General features: G+C 40.0%; 1 protein-coding gene across 2 annotated transcripts; it reads left to right on the top strand.

The window, feature by feature from the left end:
- The first annotated feature begins 848 nt into the window (after positions 1-848).
- LOC130069033 (zinc transporter ZIP4-like) lies at positions 849-26,243 on the top strand. 2 transcript variants are annotated; one of them, XM_056232724.1, is made up of 12 exons: positions 849-1,231; positions 3,905-4,201; positions 4,605-4,794; positions 5,885-5,997; positions 16,760-16,931; positions 19,303-19,475; positions 19,543-19,701; positions 23,081-23,173; positions 23,713-23,767; positions 24,560-24,712; positions 25,656-25,843; positions 26,089-26,243. In XM_056232724.1, the coding sequence occupies exons 1-12, from the start codon at positions 1,031-1,033 to the stop codon at positions 26,215-26,217; spliced, it is 1,923 nt and encodes a 640-aa protein (XP_056088699.1). In that variant the 5' UTR covers positions 849-1,030; the 3' UTR covers positions 26,218-26,243. The 2 variants fall into 2 exon arrangements, with proteins under 2 accessions (XP_056088699.1, XP_056088700.1); XM_056232725.1 differs by having other exon boundaries at positions 1,090-1,286; positions 26,089-26,240.
- The last annotated feature ends 450 nt before the right edge of the window (positions 26,244-26,693 follow it).

The following is a 26,693-nucleotide window of genomic DNA, read 5'->3' as shown; positions in this document are numbered from 1 at the left end:
GTGTAGTCCAACCTCAATCTCCATCTCCTCTGTCTCTCCAACATTGGTAATAACCATAACCTGCGTTGTACATATCTTTGATGATATCAATGTATATCTCTGGGACTGTCTTAACCTGATGCAGTGTCTCTTGGTATAGTCGTATGCTTTTTCCAGGTCTATGAACACCATGTGTATAGCTTCTTGTTAAATTCTCTATATTTCTTCTGTAGCATCCTCAGGCAGAACATGGGCTCGATGGTTGATTTATATATATATTTTTTAAAATATTTTGTTAGGTGACAGGGGACACTGGCACATTAATTTCGGATGTGCCCTACACGATTTTTCATCCAAAGTTTTTGAACGATTAAAAAAAAAAGCATACAACATAAACATCCAGTTGAATCAAAATAAGGCTTTTTAATTCTACTTCCTCTTTTACTTCGAATTACAATTCTGCATCCTGCTTTCCATCTCAATTCATTGTCAGATGCTTCCTACAGGAGGCGACATTTACAATAGATGTTGAACAGACGATCAGATCCACTGGCATTAATACAACAAACCAGCAATCCGTGTCCCAAAAACACATCGTAACGTAAGTTATAGCAGAGACAACGAAATTTATCAATTTTAGCTTTTTTACTTTTCATAGAGGAAAGTTGCTCTGAAGTGTTTAGTATAATTGCAGCAAACATATTTGCTATAGGCTAAATTGGTTAAAATCACTTTTCTTAAAAGCACTGTGGTCATTAGCTAGCTGTTCCATAACATTTTGTTTAAAAAAATGTATAATAATACAGTTAATTTATTTTATCATCCTATTATTATTTTATATCAAATATTAGTCCTGTCTGAATCATTTTGCGCAAGTGAAGGGAAGAGTTTCTCTTGACCAATCAGCGTTCAGAGCGGAGCTTCTACCTGAGCAGGGACATGAGCACCTGTGTGAAGATCTCTGAAGCTAGTATGTGTGTGTGTGTGTGTGTGTGTGAGGACACTCAGGACAGTCGTGCACCACAATAGGTTTCGGGAAAACACACAGATAATGGAGACTAGCGGTGTTGTGCTTGTCTGTGTGACCTGCCTCAGTCTGTGTACAGGAGCGCGTGGCGGTAAATATGATATTTTCGCGCGCGTTGTGGATCTGGTGTCTCCGGGCGAAGAGTTCCTCACAGAAGACGCGCTTCTCTCGGTGTTCGAGCGGCTGGAGAGCCGCGTGCACTGCTCCGGTGTGTCCTGTGGGAAGGTGAGACGGATTTCAGGAATTTTTGGGGAAATCGAGGTCCAGCTGAGAGACTCTGGTAAATGATAATTAATGGGACATAGTAGCCTACAGTAAACAAAAATAATAATATTAATGATACAAATACTGTGTTTCCCATGATCTAAGCTATAGCCTAGTTATATAGGCTACAGTATTTCTATATTAATTTTATACGTTTGGGGTGATCATAAAAATACACTAATTTTGATATTTCTCTGGTGCTTGTTTTTTCTGCAATTTTTACACAAAAGTTGGTAACGCTTTATTTTACGACCCGCAAACAACTGCGTAAGTAAACCGAAATTACGGTGTACATTTCTGTAATTATAGCGTACTTCCGTGTAGGTATAGGGGAACAATATGTTAAGTTTGGGGTAATAAAGGGGTAACAAGCAGATAGTATACAACCTGCAAATAACTTCGTAAGTAAACTGAAATTACGGTGTACGTTTCTGTAATTATAGTGTAGCCTACCTTCGTGTAGGTATAAGGTAATAAAGGGGTAACAAGCTATGCAAGCAAATTATTTATAATGTAATTATTTTAACAGGTACCTATTATGTTAATATATTCCAGGCAAAAATTGTACGTCTGTTGTATATAAAAGTTATCATCACATTTCTGGCAAAATATGTTCTTGTGCAATTTTACATTTAATTTTGGCATCTGTGTTGATTTAACATTAATTAATCTAGTAAGAAAAGCCAATAAATTCATTTTTTATCATACTGTGCTTACATACAGCCAGACACGTTTCATTTTCAACCCACAGATGTCAAAATTACCCTGTAAAATTGCACAAGAACATATTTTGCCAGAAATGTGATGATAACTTTTATATAGCCTACAACAGACGTACAATTTTTGCCTGGAATATATTAACATAATAGGTACCTGTTAGTTTTAAAATAATTACATTATAAATAATTTGCTTGTATATCTGCTTGTTACCCCTTTATTAGCCTACCCAAAACTTAACATATTGTTCCCTTATACCTACACGGAGGTAGCCTACACTATAATTACAGAAACGTACACCGTAATTTCGATTTACTTACGAAGTTATTTACAGGTTGTATATCTGCTTGTTACCCCTTTATTACCCAAAACTTAACATATTGTTCCCCTATACCTACACGGAAGTACGTTATAATTACAGAAGCGTACACCGTAATTTCGGTGTACTTACGCAGTTGTTTGCGGGTCGTAAAATAAAGTGTTACCCAAAAGTTTTCCGAATAATAATTTAAAACGTTAAAAATAATAACTTTTTTTTTATTTTATTTTTTACTTTTTATACTAACATATCCTTTTTCCAGATTTTTTTTTTTACAGTTTCCAGACAGTTACGCCAACTAGATTTCTTTTTTTTTTTGGCGAGAGAAAGAAAGAACATTGACACTGTAGCCTATGCATGACATAATGATTGATATAATCGGTGTTATAGATCTGTTTTGCACAAGAGACAAGGAAGCATCTCATATGCCAAGAACAGGTCATATTTGACCCTAAAATGAAAATAAATTTGGCTCATACTTTAGACCAGGGTCCAATTCTCACTATTAACACCGACTTTTGCCTCAAACTCCAAATTCCTAGTTATTAATAGTTAGTAAGGTAGTTGTTAAGTTTAGGTATTGGGTGAATTAAAGGGATAGTTCACTTTGAAAGACATTTTTGGTATGTTTTAGCTTACCTCAAGGGCATCCAAGATGTCGGTGTCTTTGTTTCCGCAGTAGTTTCAATTTTGATATTTTTAGGTCAAAGCGTTCTTGTCTGTCAGTCATATAATGCAGGTCTATGGTCACCACCTCAAAGAGCATGCACAGAGAAGTCCAAATTAAACATGATTTAATGACTCGTAAATGTAAGTACACATTGATGGCCTAAGACACGAAACGAGCGGTTTGTGTGAGAAAACGAACAGTATTTCTATCGTTTTTACCTCTTGTAACGCACAGACCGAAGCGCCCGCGCCCTCAGATCACTTGGAGGTGGCTGTGGTTACAAGAGGTAAAAACGATATAAATACTGTTCGTTTTCTCACACAAACCGCTCGTTTCGTGTCTTAGGCCATCAATGTGTACTTACATTTACGAGTCATGAAATCATGTTTAATTTGGACTTCTCTGTGCATGCTCTTTGAGGTGGTGACCATAGACCTGCATTATATGACTGACAGACAAGAACGGTTTGACCTAAAAATATCAAAATTGAAACTACTGCGGAAACAAAGACACAAGACACCTACATCTTGGATGCCCTTGAGGTAAGCTAAAACATACCAAAAATTTATTTCGAAGTGAACTATCCCTTTAAGGGATGTAGAATATGGCAATGTAGAATAAGGTATTAATATGTGCTTTATAAGTACTAATAAACAGCCAATCAATATCCTAGTAATATGCATACTAATAAGACACTAGTTAATAATAAGAACTGGGCCCTAAACTAAAGTGTTACCTAAAAAAATTAAGAAAATAAGGCCTATTTAAGGATCAGATTTGTGACATCATTTTCATGACAACCAAGCACATTTTATGTAACGGATGTCAGAAATCACATGAGTATGTTTACATTTATTGAAGGCAAACTTAAACTGCACACACACACACTGTAACCTTTCACACATCTCAGTGTCTCTCTGCTGTATAGTGTCTGTCTGTTGAGCATCTGCAGCAGCTGTTGAGGAACTACAGCAGATCTCAGGAGCTTCAGATGCAGGACTTCTTCACGGTGGCTCCTGCGTTGTGTCTGTTCCTGAGCGCTCCGATGGAGACCTGCAGGGCCGTACGAGAGGGACGCTGGGACACAGAGACACACCAGTTCATCCAAACCATCTCAGACCTCAACCACACCGGCCGGCCTCCTCACCAGGGCATCCCAGAACATCAGGGTTTGGAGAAGCTGTTCGATGAGATGGAGATACACTATCAGCCCGACACACATGAGGTCAGTAACTGCAGAACAGCTTCAGGATCATTCAGTATCATAGTATACTGGTGAAACTAATATATTATATAGACTCATTACATGCAAAGTGAGATATTTCAAGCCTTTATTTGTTATAATTTTGATGATTATGGCTTATGAAAACCCTAAATTAAAAATTATAATATTGTGAAAAGGTTTTCATAAGCTGTAATCCATAATCATCAAAATGATAACAAATAAAGGCTTGAAATATCTCACTTTGCATGTAATGAGTCTATATAATATATTAGTTTCACCTTTTAAGTTGAATTACTGAAATAAATGAACTTTTGCACGATATTCTAATTTTTCGAGTTTCACCTGTATATCAAAGTTACATGGTCTTGATACACATCTATTATTTGTCTGTCCACATTTCTAGTCGTGTCTCTCTCTGAATGCCGTCCTGGACGAGAGCGGAGGTCCTCCCGTAGAGCTGGACGCTGTGTTGGGGAACGTCCTCTATCATGTCCTGCGTGGAGACTGTCTCAGAGCTCGTGATCTTCCTCAGAACGGATACTTTCTGGATTACATCTTCAGCCATTTTGGCTCTGATAACCTCACGCTTCATGGTATGACGGACTAATAATCCTGATCATGTTGCACTAACCTGGAAATGTTTCATGTGGGAACATTCGGTTTTATTTAAGTAAAAAAAAAATCGATCATTGTTATTTTAGTATCATTAATATACTATTAAAGTTTTTATAAATATGTTGAATGTTTTTATATTTTCTATTTTCATTTTAGTTAAAGTTTTAGTAATTTTGTTGTGTTTTTATCATTTTTATTAGTTTAAAAAAATATGTCTATATAGTTTTTATTCTTTTATATTTCAGTTTTAGTACTTCAAGTTAAACCAGAGATATTTTAGCATCTTTGAGATACTATTATATTTATTGTTATTATTTTTGAAATAGATGTTATATTTATATTTTCCATGTTTATTTTAGTTGAAATGTTAGTAATTTTGTTAGTAATTTAAAAAAAAGTCAATTTAAATGAAAATGAGAAATTCTGTCTTGGCAACCAACTGAAATAAAATATAAAGCAAATTAAACATTTTATTTTATTTCAAGTAAAATGTATTTTTTATGGTTTTAGTTTCAGTTATAATAAAAGCCATATTATCATATAGCAAAGAGTTATGCTAAATGAAGATAAGAAATATTGCCTTGGCTGAATTAAAAATAAATTTAAAGTTGTTTTTAAGTTAACATTTATTTTGTATCAAATGACAAAAATGTGTTTTTTTTGCGGTTTTAGTTTTCTTTTTCTTGTTAACTATAATAACCCTGCTCAGTTCAGGTACAAATGGCACTTTTCACTTAAAAAAAAAAATAGTATATCTAATAAAAGCACATTATAGTTTCCTCAGATCAGTGTTTAGGTTTCTGTGTTCTATATTTATATTAATGCATTTGGCAGACACTTTTATTAAAAGCACAATTTTTACCAGTTCATGCATTCCCTGCCGAACCCATAACCTTGGCTATAGCAAAAACATTAATATGGAACGTAAAAATGTTCTCCTGGGTGGAGTATAAGTATGTTTAAATACATATTCATGTTCTTTAACATTTCTGAAGTACTTTGATGTACAATAGTTGGTTTGAAGCTGGACGTTTGTGCTCTATTTTTAATGATGCTATTGTTACTCAGATTTTGAGGAGCTTCTGAAGACACTAAATCTGGGTGGAGGAGAAGACCATCACGATGATGTCCACCTCGAGCCTCATCAGGAGGATCACCATAATAACAGCAGCTGGGATACAGTAAGACACAGCCGTGTTTGTGTGGGGCATCATGGGAAATCTTTGCATGCTGTAGGACTCTGATCATTTAGATTTAGATGAGGAGAGAGCAATCATTCAGCTGAGCAAGTTCTGTAACATGACATATCAACATGAATAATTGATGTTTAGATTGATGTTGTGACATAATGTGCAATCTGAGACCGTGCAATCTGTCCGTAATGATAATCATTGAAATTAAGCCGTTACAAGTGCTAATTTTTCACATTTTTTGAGTGAAAACAGAAAAAACACAACATTTGAAACTTCAAATAGAATGAAAACATGCTTATAAAATCTATATAAATATATAAATATATATAGCCTGTCATTTGACATCCATGCAACTAATAAATCAGGGAGTTGTACACACTAAAGCATGCATGCTTACCAGGGGCCGTATTCACAAATAATTTTATCTTACCACTAGGAGTACTCCTAAGTTGCACTAAAATATTTTAGCTAGGAGTTTTCTCTTAAAGGGTTAGTTCGCCCATTTAAGACATGAAGTTGTATGCGATCCTTACCAGCACTATAGTGCATACACACTGACCCACTCTGTTGTCACCTCCCTGGTCAGAGTTCTGGCCGCTGGAAGTTTTTCAATAAAGTACTCCCGGTTATTTTCCGGTGCCACAAAACTGTGCGTTTTTACGTGAAAAAATTATTTGCGTTTCAAAGCTTGATTAATTTACCACACAAAAAACACGCCGGTCAAAATTCATACCTCAGTTTTAATCGGCACTATTTTCTATCCATTTCTATCAATCCGCGCTGCTGTCAACGTCAACAGTGCGCACGTTGCGATCAGCTGTTGATAGCGCGACTCGCTGATAACATGTCTGACTGCGAAACTTCTGATGATGAAACCAATTTTAGCACAATGCCAGACGGATCAGATGATGAAAGTAATTTTAGCACAACGACAATGTTATTGATTGCAACACAAAACCTCAATTGTGTGTGTGTTCAATCAAATAGTTTTCTCAGCAAATTGTACCAATATCCCTATAGCTGTTTTTATTAGACATCTTTTCACGTGTTTTATAATGGAGTCTAAACATCAGCTTGTTTACCGTACAGTTTAGACATGGGATCATAAAGTTAGTAAATAGAGCTTACACGTGGTACTGGTAGACAGCAAAACTCTTTAATTTTCCTTTTTCCTCCTTGGTTGGGGATGTAATCGTCTTCGCTGAAGTGAGCACTACACACACGAAAATCCTTTATTTTGGATATTTTAGCTCCCGCAGAGTAGCCGATGGCAACCAGCCAAATCAACAACACGCGCTTGCACCCCCTGCTGGTGAGGTCGACTAACAGCAGATGGAGATTATGCTCGGTAAGCTGTCTCATAGTTATATTCGAAACAGGAAAACGATGGAATCTGAACTTTGATCCCGGCACATCCTTGTGGTCACAGCCTGGGAATTTACAAGTTCGCACCATTGTTAATTTAATACTTTTTACGTCGTTGTCAATCGATTGTGTAAACACTATGGAACAGCTGATCGGAACGTGCGCACTGTTGACGTTGACAGCAGCGCGGATTGATAGAAAATAGTGCCGATTAAAACTGAGGTATGAATTTTGACCGGCGTGTTTTTTGTGTGGTAAATTAATCAAGCTTTGAAACGCAAATAATTTTTTCACGTAAAAACGCACAGTTTTGTGGCACCGGAAAATAACCGGGAGTACTTTATTGAAAAACTTCCAGCGGCCAGAACTCTGACCAGGGAGGTGACAACAGAGTGGGTCAGTGTGTATGCATGCACTATTCGGTTGTTAAGTCTGACGTCACGCGTGACGTTTAGCCTCTTCCGGGCCCAAGCGCTCCGCTCGTCCACTCCAGATCCTAGACTAAATAAACCCTTTTCTTAAGGGCTTTTTTCGCTTCAGTGCCAGTGGGTGTTACTAGGGATTAAGGGATAGCACCCACTGGCGCCAAAGTTTCTTCATTCGTTTAAGATTTGTAACTTACCTTATCAACTGCAGCCATTTTCTCTTATCTTTCTCGTCACAGGGAAAGCGGTAGAAAGCGGTTGTTTTTTAACTCCGATCTATTTAAACAACACGGGAACACGTTAAAACTCGGGCGAAAGCGGTAGGTAGGTAGAGAGGACCCGGCCTTTGGACCCGGAAACAGTATTATCGGAGAGTGGTTACGTCACGACTTAACAACCGGATAGTGCTGGTAAGGATTGCATACAACTTCATGTCTTAAATGGGCGAACTAACCCTTTAAAAGTTTTTCACAACGCCTTTCAGACCTACTCTTAGTAAGGAAAAATGACAACTCCTAAACTAAGAGTGAGTCTTTGTTGCTATGGATGACGTCAGTTCTCATGCACGAGCTTCCTCGCAATGATCACGGTGATTGGTTGTTAGATGACAGCCATCATGCGGAAAATAACACAGACGCAACAAATCATGGAATTACGACATCTAAATATGTCTGTGTCCAACACAAAATAATAATAGTAATGTAATCGAAATGCATATCATGTTTGTGCATGCCCCAGTGAAGTAATTCTAAAAAGGCAGAGAGAGAGAGAAAAGTCGTAAATTAAATTAAATTAAATCAAGGTAGCCTAATACCCAGGGGCGGACTGGCCATCTGTGTGATCTGGAGAATCACAGAACGGCCGGCACTCCAGGACGGCCGGCGGGCCGGCGGGCCGGCCCACCACCCGCCACACACGCAGTCACAGACATCCCAAGTCTCCCAGAAGTTCCGCGAGTCTCCCGCATATTGATAGATGCTCCCTGATGCCCGCAAATTAGTTAAAATCTCCCGGAATCTAGAGCGAGCAAGAGTGCGCATGCGTAGCGTGTGCATGGCAGAGAGAGGGAGCGAGCTAGCGACCTTGCGTGTGCGTGGCGTGCTAGTGTGCGCGTGTGCCTCACGAAGCGCATGTAAGGACCCAACCAATCAATTGTCAGTGCGGGAGGGCTTTTATCTCTACTACTCCCGAACCGAATTAATCAGAAATTACTTTGCAAGTTACTTGCTAGGGATGATGTTAGGAAGTTATATTCAGCTTGCTACATTTTTAATGATTACAGTAGTTAAAACAGCTAAACTTCAACATTTTGGCTGTAAAATGCCTGTATGCAGGAGGTAATATTAAAAAATATGTTGTGCTTTTACTTTTAAAAATGTTGGTAACGTTACAGTTAATGCTTACAAACTTTGAAGATTTTGAATACAGAATTACATTTGTAATGGTGTATTTTCATTTAGATGTGGTATTATTATTTGTGCAGTAGATTAATTACTGCATAAATTAATTAAGATTATTAAGTAATAAATTCATTTTAAGACAGCATGGAATTGTATAATACACTCAAGGGTACAATATTGTACCTTAACCTTTAAAAGAAACGGTACATATATGTACATTTTAATGCTTTTTGACCCTCAAAAAGGTACATGTATGCACCTTGAGGTCCAACAGCAAAAACTCCAGTGTTAATTGAACTCTCCTGGGAGTTTATATGACTCCAGACTCAAGAATGTTAAAGTTAATGAGATAATTACGTGATTCATTGAGTGATGATTGACCATTATTGAAGACACCTGATGTTAACAAGCAGAATCACTGAAGGAGAAAATATAATTTTTTAAGACACCTTTATGGTGATCAGTGTTTGCTTTAGTTGGGCTCTTGACCCTTAAACCATTAATTTTAGATTTTGTTTGGCTGTTGTATCTGAGCTATAACTGCCAGATGAACAAAGCGAAAAGGTGATCAGGTGGGGTTGGTTTTGTTTTGACATAATCATAATTTGCCTGAATCACTGAACTCATTCTTTTTCTCAATCTCAGTCTTAAATGTATATTGTTGATTACAGCAGCCTGTGATTCTACAGCAAATGATTTCCAGCAATTTCCATATAATCCAAAATATTTCTTAAAAGTTGTTCTGATCAAAATACTTTTTTAAAAATTATTTTATGTTGACACACTGACATCAATAATCTGCCTGTGAATCTCAACAATGGTGACAATAATAAAGCATGTTGCAGTGCATTCTGGGTGACACCAATCAAAACTCATTCATGGCTCCCATCATGCATTGCGGTATGAATAAATTATGATCCAAATTGTTTTACTAATTTCCTTTCCCTAATTGAATATTCTTTTTGTCACCATTGTTGAGATTCATACACTGATTCTTGATGTCTGTGTGTGCCTAAAAGAAAGATTTGTTTTATCAGATAAACTTTTAAGAAACCCTTTAGATTAGAAAATGATGGATCTTATTCTGTTGAATCACAGGCTGCTTTAATCAAAAATATACATTTAAGTCAGAGATTAGACTTCAAATGAGTTCAATGATTCAGGTCAAATTATGATTGTCAAAACATAACCAACACCACCTGATCAACTTTTCTCTTTGTTCATCTGGCAGTTGTAACTCAGACACAACAGAGAAACAAAATCTAATGTTATCAGTTTAAGGGTCAAGAGCCCAACTAAAGCAAACACTGATCACCATAGCGGTGTCTTAATTTTATTTTATTTTCTACTTCAGTGATTCTGCTTGTTAACATCAGGTGTCTTCAATAATGGTCAATCATCACTCAATGAATCACTTAATTAGCTCATTAACTTTTGTTAATTTAACAGTCATATTTTAACACTTTAACACTCTTGAGTCTGGAGCCATATAAACTCCCAGGAGAGTTAATTTAACACTGGAGTTTTTGCTGTTTTATAATGATTTAATATCAGTAAATTGACTTACAAAACTTTTATTTCCTCTATTTCAAGGCTAGTCAAATATAGTGATAAGTTAAAATCTACCTTAAAGGGATACTCCACTTTTTTTGGAAATAGGCTCATTTTACAACTCCCCCAGAGTTAAACTGTTCAGTTCTACCGTTTTTGAATCCATTCAGCCGATCTCCGGTTCTGGCGGTACCACTTTTAGCATAGCTTAGCATACATCATTGGAGTGGACAAGACCATTAGCATTTCTAAAAAAAAAATGACCAAAGAGTTTCGATATTTTTCCTATTTAAAACTTGACTCTTCTGTAGTTACATCGTGCACTAAGACCGACGGAAAATGTAAAGTTGCGATTTTCTAGGCTGATATGGCTAGGAACTATACTCTCATTCCTGCGTAATAATCAAGAAACTTCACTGCCGTACCATGAGAGCAGCAGGCGTAATGATATGACGCAGCGCCTGAAAATAGGCCACCTTCCGTCAACACAACGGAACTATTTTCAGGCGCTGCGTCATATCATAAGGTACAGTATATATATGTACCTTTTAATGCTTGGGGACATATATGTACCTTTTTGACCCTCAAAAAGGTACATATATGTACCTTGGGGGACAGAAATGGACTCCTACTGTACCCCTATTTCTGACAGTGTATGCTGTTAGCTATAATTTGGATGGTATAGTATCATGAGCCACAATTAAAATCTTGTGACACTCATTTGTGCAGGCGTTATTGTTGTTGTTGTCGAGTTTCCGCACGCCGATTGCTTTGGGCCGGGCCTAGTCAAAGTCCAGGGCCGTTTTTTAGTCCCAGTCCGTCCCTGCTAATACCCCAATGAAAACCGCCACTTGCCAAATAATGAAAAACGACACTTGCATTAACACTTTGCATTAACACATTAATTGACATCCTATTAGCCTAAATAGACTACTTAAAGCAAGGAAATGTTGCTCCTATTGAAGTAATGTAATAGTTGAATGACGGTGGATTATGAACTCGCCAGCAGGATCAGTTCTCTTACGAGAGGTTCTCTCGTATTGCGTAAGCTAGCTTACGCTACGGGAAAGATTAATCTTTTCTGAAATATTGAAGTCAAAAATTATCCTTAATTTTGTATCCATTGTCAACGCAGTGCAGCAGCTGCAGACCTTGAGCGGGCTAGCTAGCGAGCTCATTGGTTGCTCTGCAGCAACTGCTGCAGCCTATAGACGAACTGAATGAACTCGCGTCCAATGAGAGGCGCTCGCGCCTTCATCGCGTCACAGCCCGCCAAACTGGGCGTGGCTAGAGTGTATATTAGCGAGGTTCGAAGGCTGCATCCCTGATTTTCATCTCTTCAGCGAAGCTCTTCGCATCTGATACACAGAAGCCGCGTCGCCGTCTGAGGGGCATTTTAGCGAGCTTGGACAGCGCTTGAAGAAGCAGGCCGTCTTCGTCACCTTCAGCCATCCGGCAAGCTACGCCATCCGGTGACGTATCCTTTTTAGAGCTAAGCTAGTTCCTCAGTGAACTTCACAAAAGAGCACGAGCGTCTTTTGTAAAGATGCCTCGCACCACCTGCGGCTCATGCCGCGCCCCTCTCAGCGCCGGAGACCGTCACCTCATCTGCGCTCTCTGCCTGGGACTGGAGCACGCAGAGCTCGCTCTCGCTGACGGCGGATGCGACCTCTGCGAGGAGCTTCCGATGTCGACCCTGCGGGCTCGACTCGAAGCATTCAAAGCCGAAGTAACCGCGCCGCCTTTCGTCTCGCCGCGCAAGAAAAAGCGCCGCTCCCAAAGGCCGCCGGAACCGGTGCTGGAAGCGACTGTCTCGCCGGAGCCTCTCCCTCGAGCCTCGCTTTCACCCCCCCCCCCGCCCTCCCCGGACGCGCAGTTGCCGCCGAGCGTCCGCACTGCGGCCATCTCGGATGACGAGGGGGAGGTAAAAGACTGCTGTTCCGTCATGGTTTCGGACAGCGAGGAGTGGTCAGGCTCCCTTGCCTCCTCCTCGGCCCACGAATCCAGCAGGACCCGCGCCGGAGTCGAAGAGGAATTAATGCGCCTCCTCACACAGGCCGTCGACCGCCTCGGGCTCGAGTGGTCACCGCCCCCTGAGCAGGCCCCCAACAGACTCGACGGCTGCTTTCTACAGAGGCCCGGGCCGCCCCCTTCCTGCCGGAACTCCACGCCGAGCTCACTAAGTCATGGAGCGCGCCACTCTCGGCCAGGGCCCGCTCCCATGCCTCCACCTCTCTCTCTTCGGTGGATGGCGCCGCCGAGAAGGGCTATTCTTCCATCCCCCCGGTCGAGGATTCGGTCGCAGCGCACCTTTGCCCGCCCTCTGCGAGATGGCGGTCTAAGCCCAAGCGAGTCGGGGTTTTACAGCCGTTATTTTCTTGTTCCCAAGAAAGACGGCGGCCTCAGACCGATTTTGGATCTCAGATTTTTGAACAGGGTGCTTGTGAAAAGACCGTTCAAAATGCTTACAGTCAGGAAACTCCTCGCGCACGTGCGCCAGGGGGACTGGTTTATTTCTCTCGATCTGAAAGATGCCTATTTTCAGATTCAGATAAATCCCCGTCACAGGCCATTCTTGAGATTCGCCTTCGACGGTCAGGTTTATCAATACACCGTCCTTCCGTTCGGCCTGTCCCTAGCACCCCGTACTTTCACGAAGTGCATGGATGCTGCGCTCGCACCCCTGCGGAGCCAGGGCTTGCGAATATTGAACTATTTGGACGATTAACTGATTTTGGCACAATTACACACGGAGCTGTCACAGGACAGTTCTCCTCAGTCATCTGAACAGCTTGGGTCTCACAATCAATTGAACCAAGAGCTCACTTCAGCCCAGTCGAGCGATTTCCTTCCTTGGAATAGAGCTAGACTCCGTGGCTATGACGGCTCGCTTATCAACACAGCGCGTGCGCCGTGTTCAGCGACTAGCCGCATCTTTTCAGATGAACAACCTCACGCCTCTGAAACAATTTCAGAAAATGCTAGGTTACATGGCCTCAGCCTCAGCAGTACTCCAGCTGGGTTTACTGCGCATGCGCCCACTTCAACATTGGCTAAACACCCGCGCGTTTCGCCGGGCTTGGGCCACAGGCCGCCAGCCGATCAGAGTGACTCAGACTTGTATCTCAGCTCTGCAGCCCTGGACAGTGGCCGAATGGTATCAGCGGGGAGTGATGATGGGAGCTGTATCTTGCCGAAGAGTCATCTCGACAGACGCGTCCAACACGGGTTGGGGCGCGGTCTGCGAGGGCTCACCGGTGTTTGGCCTATGGTCAGTGCAGGAAAAGCTCCTTCACATAAATTGTCTGGAAATGATAACGGTCGAGTACGCGCTCGTGCGCTTCCTCCCGATCATTCAGGGTCACCACGTCCTGGTCCGTTCGGGCAACAGATCTGTGGTTTCCTATCTAAACCGTCAAGGCGGTGTCAGGTCCAGGAACCTTTTCCATCTGACAGAACGTTTACTGAGTTGGTCCCAGTGCCATCTGCGCTCGCCGAGAGCGACGCATGTGCCAGGCCACCTGAACGACGGCCCAGACAGACTGTCCAGAGACAATATTCCCCCAGGGGAATGGTCTCTGCACGCTCTAACAGTCCAGATGTTATCTCGCCTATTCGGCAGAGCAGAGATAGACCTCTTTGCGTCAGAGGAGAACTCTCACTGCCCAGTATTTTTCTCGAAAAGCGAGGACGCGCTGGCCCAGGACTGGCCCAACCGCCCGCTTTACGCCTTCCCTCCCGTCTCGCTATTGCCACAGGTAATGCAGAGGATCAGGGAAAAGCGCTGCTCGGTGCTCCTCATAGCCCCGCGCTGGGAGAATCAGACATGGTTTCCGGAGCTTACGCAGCTGTCACTGACAGCCCCGTGGCCCATTCCAGTGAGAACAGATCTCCTCTCTCAAGCTCGCGGCACGATCTGGCATCCCCACCCAGAGCGCTGGGCGCTGCACGCGTGGGTGATCAACGACTATCCGTCGCTTTGCCAGAGGAAGTTATGAACACTATCATACACGCTAGAGCTCCTTCCACAAGAAGACTCTACGCGTCCAAATGGTCTGTGTTTTTAAAATGGTGCACCGACAGAGATCTGGACCCATGGACATGTGGGGTTTCGCCGCTGCTCGTGTTTCTACAAGAGCTATTGGATAAGGGCAGGTCCCCATCCACGCTCAAAGTATACGTGGCTGCCGTCGCGGCGTTCGCTGAACCCCTGCACGCCCAGTCACTGGGAAAAAACGAGCTGGTCATCCGCTTCCTCAGGGGAGCTAGAAGGATGAACCCCCCGCGCCCCCCATCGGTTCCTATCTGGGATCTTTCTATAGTTCTCGAAGCTATGAAAGCCCCTCCTTTCGAACCGCTTCAATCCGTGGATGTGAAATACCTTTCACTCAAAACCGTTTTTCTGACTGCCTTGTCATCAGTTAAACGTGTGGGAGACCTTCATGCGCTGTCTGTCAGCACCGCGTGTCTTGAGTTTGGACCAAATGACTCCAAGGTCATTTTAAAGCCTAGACACGGCTATGTCCCCAAGTCGCCGCCTCGAAACAGACACTGTCTAGATGGATAGTGGACGCTATTGCTGCTGCGTACGCTTCAAAAGACCTGCTATGCCCGTTAGGCATTAGGGCTCACTCCACTAGAGGCATGGCCTCCTCGTGGGCGTGGTCCAGCGGGATTTCCATTCACGACATATGTGTGGCAGCGGGCTGGGCTTCCCCCTCCACCTTTGTCAGATTTTACAATCTGGAAGTACCCGCCCTGCAGGCAAAATTACTAGCGGTCTAATACGCTACAGCTCTCCTGGTGAGCTGCACTGATGGGAAACTTTCCACAGACCGACACTGCCGCTCTGTCTCTCTTCCCACTATGTGCTTATGTTTTACATACACACTGGCCCGCACTCTTGCTGGCCAAAATGCTTTCCCCACTCATAGGGCTCCCCGGGGTTTTCTCCCCCTGGGCTCATGGTGTGGATGCTTGGCGCGCACGGCGTTGACAATCGGTTCCCGTAGTGTAAGCTAGCTTACGCAATACGAGAGAACCTCTCATAAGAGAACGAATCGGTTACCTAACATAACCTCGGTTCTCTCTAGATGAGGGAACGAGTATTGCGTAGGCTGCCGTGCTCGCGCCACGAGTGATTTTCGCTTCATTCTATGAAAATCAGGGATGCAGCCTTCGAACCTCGCTAATATACACTCTAGCCACGCCCAGTTTGGCGGGCTGTGACGCGATGAAGGCGCGAGCGCCTCTTATTGGACGCGAGTTCATTCAGTTTGTCTATAGGCTGCAGCAGTTGCCGCAGAGCAACCAATGAGCTCGCTAGCTAGCCCGCTCAAGGTCTGCAGCTGCTGCACTGCGTTGACAATGGATACAAAATTAAGGATAATTTTTGGCTTCATTATTTCAGAAAAGATGAATCTTTCCCGTAGCGTAAGCTAGCTTACGCAATACTTGTTCCCTCATCTAGAGAGAACCGAGGTTACGTTAGGTAACCGATTCGTTACTGCTGCTGGCCCAGTTGGTGCTAGAAAAAAACCCATAATAAAAGGGAAATTCGGCACTGGAATATCAAGCAAAACTAAGCGTGAGAATGGGAGAGGATTTGTTTGCAGAATGCAGCATTCCCGCTTGTGTCGCGGACCCCGGACGACTGCGAGAGGCGGTGGGATGCGCTATAATCCTTTGTGAATAGGTCTTAGTGAGTTAGGAGTCCTCTCGACTTCTTTTAAGCTGTCCCAGACTTAGGTGCTACTTTTAGGGCTAAAATACTTCGTGAATTACTCTTAGTGAAAAAAATTAGGAGTTCTAAAGTTAGGAGTGACACGCCCATTATTTTTAGGAGTTGCTCCTAAATTCGCCAGTTAGGAGCTACTTTTAGCCTTAAAATTTTTTGTGAATACGGCCCCAGAACGATGAAAGTAACTGAAGCCAAATTATATATGTTAATGATATGCATACAAAATGTGCATGTCTCAAATTGTGTCTGGTTGTTTTGCCGGATTGCAGATGTGTTTCAGCGCTGAAGACCTGCTGAGGATCTACCAGCTGAACTCTTCATTGCTGACCAGAGATCAGTTCACACAGCTCAGTCCTGCTCTGATCCAGCAGATCCTCAGCGGAGGCTGTTCTGAGATCAGTGTCGCACACGTGACCGCTGATTCTCTGAGCACAGCCGAGAGTGAGTGACAGATCAGCACTGAACAGTTAGTCTGAGCTGCATAGCATCAGGCTTTTGACTATTGATATAAACTCCAGAAACATATTCTAAACAATATGTAGTAACAAATCTTAGTTCTCAAGCTTCCTTCAAATGTCTGTGCATTCATACTGTAGTCTCACTATTCAGGCAGCTGCTATAAACGCGTCATTTTAACTAACTTTAACTACAGCATTGAGATTCTCTTTAAATTGTTTGTCTGCCATGAAGGCGAATGTTATGAACTGCATTATGAATTATGTCAAAAATTATGTAAGCCAATTTGATTGGGAGTGACAAACATCAATATAGTTGACCATATGTTTGACATTTTAAATAAGACATTTAAATGATTGCAAATAAACTAAAAAAATACAGAAATTAAATTAAGATTCATTATTTAATCAACATCTGAAAAGAGAAAATGTGCATTAAAATCTAGGTTTTTAATTAAATATGACTTTGAAATTGAACTAAGACTTCAGTGCAAGGCTATAATAACTGGTCAATGCCATGCTATTTGAAAATAGCCAAATATTAATCTGTCTGTCTGTATGATATTTATATTGGTGTCACTACTATGTACATATTTTTAATTTGACAAAATTATTTTTATTTACGCATTAAATTGATCAAAAACAACAGTGAAGACATTTATGTTAGAAAAGATATCAAATTTAAATAAATCCAAAAAAAAATATGAAGCAGCAAAACTGTTTTCAACATTGATAATAATCATAAATGTTTCTTGAACATCAAATCATCATATTAGAATGATTTCTGAAGGATCATGTGACACTGAAGACTGGAGTAATGATGCTGAAAATACAGCTTTGATCACAGGAATAAATCACATTTTACAACATATTCACATAGAAAAAAGCTATTTTAAATTGTAATAATATTTCACTGTTTTTACTGTTTCTAATTAAAAAATGCAGCCTTGGTGAGCAGAAGAGACTTCTTTCAAATACATTTTTAAAAATCTCACCGACCCCAAACTTTTGAGTGTAATATCTAATGGCAACAATTTAAATGTGAAAAATGTATAGTTTAGTTTGTCAGAAAGTAAAGATTGTTTATTATACAGTGTAAGGCCGTCTAATTCGATCCAATGGCGGTACTCGATTAAAGGTGAAGGTCTCACGCGCGTTACGTCTCTTCCCATGGCAAAGGGATTTTTAATTAAATGCAATACATTTTATCTTATGTATTAACTCGTTTCATCTGACTCCATAAAATGAAAAGGTTTTTTCAATGATATCTGTGCATCGTTAAATATACGTTAATGTTTGACTATTCCTTTTAACTCCAATGAAAATAAAGTCAAAGTCTGTTAGAATAATCAAATATAACAATTTATTATGTCAGGTAAATGTATTATTAAAGTTCCATAATCAATTGAAAGATAATCAATGTAAACCATCAAATATTCTAGAACAAAGAGGAAAATCCTTTACCCGACATTGTATGGCTACGTGAGCTGAGAGTCGCGAGACCCACACCCACACGGGCTAATCTGAATACAGAAAAACAGCCCTGAGCTCTCCGTTGCATTTCATTATATATCCAGACCTCCTTTAATATGTAATTTACTGTGGTCCCCTCCCCAGACTTACTGAGGATAGAAGTTTGACCATTTGCTAGGAACAGTGAAAATTAGCTTTCAGAGAAATGATCAGAAGGTGTTAACTCAAAGACACACCCTTCTGTGTGCAAGATATTTCTATATTCTTAAGAACTTTATTACCCTTTGATTTACTTCTTTGGGAATGAGACATTTGTACCAGTCACCCTGAGACCTTTAAAATGATACTAAACAATCCTTAAAGATAATCACATTCACATTAAAACCATATATATTCTTGTGTGAGTTTTTAGTGTTACTGACTGAGAGAGAGAGAAAATGTAGATAAGGTGCTCAGAAGAAGGAGGGTGCGGGGGTGTGTGTGTGTGTGAGATGTTCAAATGTTAATGTGCAAGCAAGGTCCTTTGTCAAATAGACCTGTGGTGAGGTTGATTCCATCAACCAGTTCTTCCAGTCTTACATACAGTATGTTATGAATGTTTAGATGATCACTTACATTCAGTTTCTGTATCAGAAACCTGACACATGACCGCTTGCTTTTCTGGTTCTACTAAAATATTAAGTTATTGTTGGCATCGTTCTCTTGACAAGAACAAGGACAACCAGAATCATTCCTGAATGCTGTGACTTATTATTTTAGTGACCATCTCTTCCTGGAGAAGAACAATCCCTCCACTGTCTGAATGTTTACAAAAAGCAGTCTGAAGACGGCACACCTGTGAATGATCTCTTTATATGATCCCTCAATGAGCGCTTTGTGTCCAGGATATGGATATGCCACCCTCGCCAACATCGTCATCTGCCTGATGGCCATGTTTGGGATCGTGGTGCTGCTGTTCTCCAGGTGTACGCAGGTGTTCCAGATGTGCATCCAGTTCTGCATCAGCCTGGCTGTGGGATCCCTCACAGGAGACGCTCTTCTGCATCTGCTTCCCTCGGTAGGCGGACTCACACGCGTCTGAATAGGATGGGGTTCGTATTGTTCTCATTGCTTTGTGCCTGTAGTTTTTAGGTCTTCATGCACATAAAGATGGACACGGTCATAAGGAGGAGAACCTCGACTACGTTTATAAACTCCTGGTGGTCCTTGGCGGCATCTATGTCTTCTATCTGATGGAAGCCGTATTCTCCATCATCACTCGACACGGTCGTCATCATGATGGAGTGAGTGACTGAGTGCAGCTTTAGAAGAAAAGGCTCTATAGAAGCTTAAAGGGTTCTTTCAGGCGCTTCATAGAATCTTTTAGGGGTTCCAATCATTTTGATGATTTTTAGTTTAATTAATTTAATGAATTAAACCGCACATTAACATACTTCATCACTAGAAAAAATGAAATGACCCATTAAACATGAAAGTACTATGCAATCTTTTCTCCTTATATAGAACCTTTTTGCCATGAAGGGTTCTTTAAAAATTGAGTCTAGAACCCTAGGATTCTATATAGAACCCCAGTGCACACTGCAAATGAAATAATCCAATTCTTACTGAGTATTTTTGTCTAATTTTCCAGTTAAAATTTCTTAAAACGAGATAAATAAAGCATGAAATTCAGAAGCAACATAGCAAAAGATAAGACAAAAGATTAAGACTGGCTGACTTTTTAATAAACGCACATACCATTAAAAAGTCTGGATTACATTTTTTGAATTAAATAAAATTATTTTATTCAGCATGGATGCATTACATTGACCAAAAGTAACAGTAAATACATTTTATAATGTTACAAAAATTTCAAATTAACGCTATTCTTTTGAACTTTCAATATCAAAGAATCCTAAAAATATGCATCACAGGTTCCACACAATATAAAGCAGAACACCTTTTTTTAAATTTAATTTTTTTTAAAACACTTATTTTATATTGTAATAATATTTCACTGTTTTTACTGTATTTTTAATTAAATAAATGCAGCCTTGGTGAGCAGAAGAAACTTTCAAAGACATAAAGAAATCCTACCGACCGCAAACTTGTGAATGGTGGCATAAATGTATTTCGATTTTTACTGCACTGGTGCTTTTTCACTTGTTTGCAGCTTGTTTATACTTTAAACAGCATAAAAAGCTCAGTGCAGTTAGACAACAACGCACTTAAAGACACACTGTATGAAAAGTCTTATTATCATATTCAACTTGACTTCACAAGTAAATCTCTTATTTCAAGGATTTTTAGACATTAAAGAATCGTTCACACCAAAGGACCATAACTATAACGATATAGTTTCTAAATGTAAAAAAAATAGTCCAGACCACAACTATAACAATAACGGCACAGAGGAACGATATCATCGGAATCACTTTCACAACGATTTTTTGACGAGCGATATGAATGCGAAATGGCATTTTAAGCTTGACTAATAAAAATAGGTTAAGCAGCAGGGAAATTATTGGTGTAGATATATATAAATATATAGATATATTATATATATACTGTTATATAATTATGTTTATGACCTGAAAGCTCAGGTCATCCTTTGTACTGATGACCACCCATTATGAACTGAGTTTCAGGCCGTTGTTTTAGAGAACAAAAAATAAAGGACAAAAAATTAAAGATTCATTTATGTCTGTGGCTATTAAGATACTAAACTGCCCTGGCCCTGATGAGAGTTTACTTAGCACACAAAATTAATGAATTTATTAAGAATAGAGCCTGGTATTTTATGTATGCATCCTGTATAATTGTATTGTTTATTTAGGAACTTTTGTATGTAATAGTTTATCTAATATGTATTACATGGATGTGGTTAGTGTTTCTGGCACCTTGCTGCAGTCTTAGTTTCCATAAGTGGGACAATAAAGTGGTGTCTGAGTCTGATAAAAATGTCTCCAAGAGCCAGTAAATAAAAAATAAAAAATAAATAAAAGAGGGCCCAAGTCTGAGCCTTGGGGAACACCAGTGGTAAATTGCAATGGATATAAACATTGACAGCCAATCAGAATCCATCGTGCTTGAGCATTTAAAGGGTTAGTTCCCCCAAAAATGAAAATGATGTCATTAATGACTCTCCCTCATGTCGTCCCAAGCCCGTAAGACCTCCGTTCATCTTCAGAACACAGTTTAAGATATTTTAGATTTAGTCCGAGAGCTTTCTTTCCCTCCATTGGAAATGTATGTACGGTATACTGTCCTTGTCCAGAAAGGAAATAAAGACATCATCAAAGTAGTCCATGTGACATCAGTGGGTTAGTTAGAGTGTGTTGAAGCATCGGAAATACATTTTGCTCCAAAATAACAAAAACTAGGACTTTATTCTGCATTGTATTGTCTTCCGGTTCTGTCGTGGATCCACGTTCAGTGCCGCTGCTGACGTGTGTCTGGTGTGTGTGTGTGTGTGTGTATTGTCTTCCGGTTCTGTTGTGGATCCGCGTTCAGTGCCGCCGCTGACGTAAGACGCTGCTGACGTGTGTGTGTGTGTGTGTGTGTGTATTGTCTTGCGGTTCTGTTGTGGATCCGCGTTCAGTGACGCCGCTGACGTAAGACGCTGCTGACGTGTGTCTGGTGTGTGTGTGTGTATTCTGGTTCTGTTGTGGATCCGCGTTCAGTGCCGCCGCTGACGTGAGACGCTGCTGACGTGTGTGTGTGTGTGTGTGTGTGTATTGTCTTGCGGTTCTGTTGTGGATCCGCGTTCAGTGACGCCGCTGACGTAAGACGCTGCTGACGTGTGTCTGGTGTGTGTGTGTGTATTCTGGTTCTGTTGTGGATCCGCGTTCAGTGCCGCCGCTGACGTGAGACGCTGCTGACGTGTGTCTGGTGTGTGTGTGTGTGTGTGTCTGGTGCGCCCGAGCTTCGTTTACAGTCTGAGGGAGACGCACGCTGGAAACAAAACAATCTTCGCAAACATGTCTAAGGATTTCCACACAGAGGAAGACTCGCATTTTTTTGCCCAGCCATATTTATTTGAACCCGAATACACGGACGCACCAGACACACGTCAGCAGCGTCTTACGTCAGCGGCGTCACTGAACACACACACATACACACACACACACACACACCAGACACACGTCAGCAGCGTCTTACGTCAGCGGCGGCACTGAACGCGGATCCACAACAGAACCGGAAGACAATACAATGCTGAATAAAGTCCTAGTTTTTGTTATTTTTGGACCAAAATGTATTTTCGATGCTTCAAAACATTCTAACTAACCCACTGATGTCACATGGACTACTTTGATGACGTCTTTATTTCCTTTCTGGACAAGGACAGTATACCGTACATACATTTTCAATGGAGGGACAGAAAGCTCTCGGACTAAATCTAAAATATCTTAAACTGTGTTCTGAAGATGACGACATGAGAGTCATTAATGACATAATTTTTATTATTGGGTGAACTAACCCTTTAAAGAGACAGACGACAAAACTGCAGCTTGCTGTAATAAACAGAATGATGTCGTCTGGTGTGGATGTTGTTATAGTTATCATTATATTTATCTTTTGATTGTATTTTTTTGCTGTGTGCACTGTTATGACTGGAAAATGTTAGTAAGGTGGCCACCACATGAGCCGACTTGCCTTAGGGTCTCTGTTGTCCTGTTGCAGGAGTCCGACCCTCATCACTGCGATCACAGTAAAGTTCTGCAGATGTTCCAGAGCAGCAGACGCAACAACAGCTCCACCTCACAGGACGAGCTGGTGAGACCGTGTTTCTGTGCGAACGTGGACCAAATAAACAAGCTATCATGTTACAAATCACTACACAGACACTACAGACAATACTAGTTTTCCCTGAGGAGGTCAGGTGTCATCATATTTCACAAACCCAGACAGTAATTGTAAAAAAACAGGAGGTCATTTTAGGATTTACAGATTTTATTATCATCTGAATCAGGAATGTTGGTGTTCATTGGTGGCGTTTTTGATTGTTTGTTTGATTAATGAATGGATATTTAACTAATTTTCTAGATTAGCTTTAGTCAGATTTAGACAGGAAAATTTGGGCATCAGAGGTGGATTGTTTTTATTTATATATATATATATATATATACAATATCTCTAAAAATTAGACAAAATCCTGTCTCGACATTCAGGAACATCTGTGATTTGGGCGTATAATTTTTTTTCCATAACATGTCTGCTTTATTTTGAGCATCAAATACAGTGTATCAGTGCAGAAACATCACAGTCTTCCTCTGTAAGACTCAGTTAATACTGTGAGTTCTCATTGATTTCAGGTGAACGAGCAAAACAACGAGAAGTCCTTCCTGGAGCCGTTCAGCAGCGCACGAGGTCAGTTCATGCCTAACACTCAGTTAATAATCAACGCTCGCTTATTAAACACATCTGGGCTGTAAATAATTACACCACAATTAGAGTTAATCACATGTTTGTGCATTAAGGGAGTAAAATGACCTGTTATTAAAGTGACCAGCACCATCCTATGAGGTCACTTGTAAAAAAGGTTCTGCTATAAACTTTTCATGAACATTTCTATTTTCTACACCTCATTTCAAAAGCTTAGATTCAGTACGATTTTTTTCTCTTCTGCTCAACAAACGGTGCATTTACTTGACCAAAAATACAGTAAAAAATACACATTTTTTCTATTTGAATATATTTAAAAATGTAATTTATTCCTGTGTTTATTCCAAAAGTGACTGAATCTTTTGTAACATTATAAATGTCTTTACTATTTCAAATAAATGATGTTCTCTTTTGAACTTTCTATTCATCAAAGAATCCTGAAAAAAAATGTACCACGGTTTTCACAGAAATATGAAGCTGCAACACAACTGTTTTCAACATTGATAATAATCATAAATGTTTCTATTAGAGTGATTTCTGAAGGATCATGGGACACTGAAGACTGGAGTAATGATGCTGAAAATTCAGCTTTGATCACATCTTACAATATATTCACATAGAAAACAGTTATTTTAAACTGTAATAATATTTCACAATTTTACACTTTTTACTGTATTTTTGATCAAATAAATGCAGCCTTGGCGAGCAGAAGAGACTTTCAAAACATAATAAACCCGTAGCGAGACCCGTAGTGAGCCTCTGTCTCGTGTCCCTCAGAGAAGCGTCTGCTGCCGTTTATGATCACCATTGGTGACGGCATCCATAACTTCACGGACGGTCTGGCCATGGGCGCTGCGTTCTCCGTGTCGTGGCGCTCGGGACTGGCGACGTCACTGGCCGTCCTGTGCCACGAGCTTCCACACGAGTTAGGTGAGATCTCAGGAGGTTCATTTGAGAAGAGAAACTAATCTAGCTACTGAAAATGCATTGAAACCAACTAGAAAAAGTAAGTTTGTCAAGACAGACTATGAATGTTGTGTGAATGTTGTTTGAAGGTTACAGAAACATGTAGTTTGAATACTAAGGCGTTCTATGTACTCTTGAAATAACTCTTGTACACAATGTACAGTAACATTACTGTAAAGCGCAGTCAAACAGGTTTTTCTGTTTTCCTGCACACACACGTTTCCTTTCAGGAACATAAAATGAGATTTCTCATAACTTATAGTCATGTTCATAGAGTCTTTATACAGCAAAAAATCATTTCAACCGGTTTAATGTTAAATCCGCATTAGTAGATTTTGTGTGAAACTCTGTCACATTAAAATCATAAGAAAACAAAAGTATTATATTTTGCATAAAGTAAATGAAGCCTGCCTTTATTTATAATTACATTTAAATAGTGAATTTTTAAAAGTTATTAAATATAAATAATATAAATAAAATATATAACATATATATATACACACACACATTAATTTGAATACATATTAAATATAATAATATAAATAAAATATGTATTACCAAAAAAAATTCACACACATTTTTAAATTAATTTGTTTCAATATTTCAATATTCCTTTATATTATATTATGTTTTTAACTATTAATTTCTTTTTACATTTTCAGTTTTCATATATATATATATTTTTTCATTATTTTTATGCAAAGTGTATATATACACGCACACATTTTTAAATTAATTTATTTGTTTCAATATTTAAATATTCCTTTATATTATATTAGTATTATATTATGTTTATAACTATTACATTTTTTTTTACATTTTCAGTTTTCATATATATATTAATTTTTATGATGCAAAATATAGTTGTATGTTTATGTGTGTGTTTGATCTGTGCTGTTGTGTGCAGGTGATTTTGCGATCCTGCTTCACTGCGGTCTGTCTGTGAAGCGCGCTCTCCTGCTGAACGTGTGCAGCGCTCTCTCCTCCTTCATCGGCCTGTACATCGCTCTGTCCATCTCCACACACACACTCGCTCAGGAGTGGATCTCTGCCGTCACCGCCGGGCTCTTCCTGTACATCGCCCTCGCAGACATGGTGCGTTTGCTGCTTTCAGAGCGCAATAACTGAGCAAAATAGCCAACATATATTGTGTAAAATGAAAATGACGTGCTATATGGGCTTATATCAGATTCAATTCTGAAGAGTCAATGTTTTTTGAGGGAAAAAATCAATACATTGTAGTTTCCTGCATTTCTCCTGTAAAACAAACATCTAAAATATGTGTGTCATCAGATCATCATAAAAAACAGACTTAATTTCTCTGTTTTATTCTCGTCCAGCTTCCCTCCATGCTTCACGTGGACAGTAAATGGCCGTGGCTGGTTTTTCTCCTGCAGAATCTGGGTCTGATGACCGGATGGGGGATCTTATTACTCCTGTCTTTATATGAAGATCAGATTGGAATCTAAAGTATGAGGCCGCTTTGTACTAGTGTATTATCATATTCCCTTCCTCGAGCATGTTTGTGTGATCGTCACTTAAAAGAATGGAAATTTGTGCCATTTTATAGTGCGGCCATGTTTTAATATGGGATATTATTCATTTTAAAACCTATTATTTTTTAATAATATTATTGTATTTTTAGAACACCATTTACAATATCTTCAGAAAATGTTAGTCTAATATAAGTTTAAAGTTTGAAACGGATAAATCAGCTGTGGGAATCACTTTAAATCATCAGCACTTTAGATATAACATTGTATGTGTTGTTTCTATGAAGATGTAACTGGATTGAAAATATTGCACTTGATATATGAAAGTGATTTTACATCATGAAATTCTGGTAATATATGAAGTATGAACTGTGTAGCCATAAACTCTGTGAATAAATGAACTAAGGGTGACCTGTAGATCCTGTGCAAGTCAGAGAATATTCACTCACAGT

This window comes from Rhinichthys klamathensis, unplaced genomic scaffold (assembly GCF_029890125.1).
Source record: "Rhinichthys klamathensis goyatoka isolate OS25496 unplaced genomic scaffold, OSU_Roscu_1.1 h1tg000354l_1, whole genome shotgun sequence".
Classification (NCBI taxonomy): domain Eukaryota; kingdom Metazoa; phylum Chordata; class Actinopteri; order Cypriniformes; family Leuciscidae; genus Rhinichthys; species Rhinichthys klamathensis.
The sequence above is the reverse complement of the archived record's forward strand: the minus strand, read 5'-3'. Positions and strand labels throughout refer to the sequence as shown.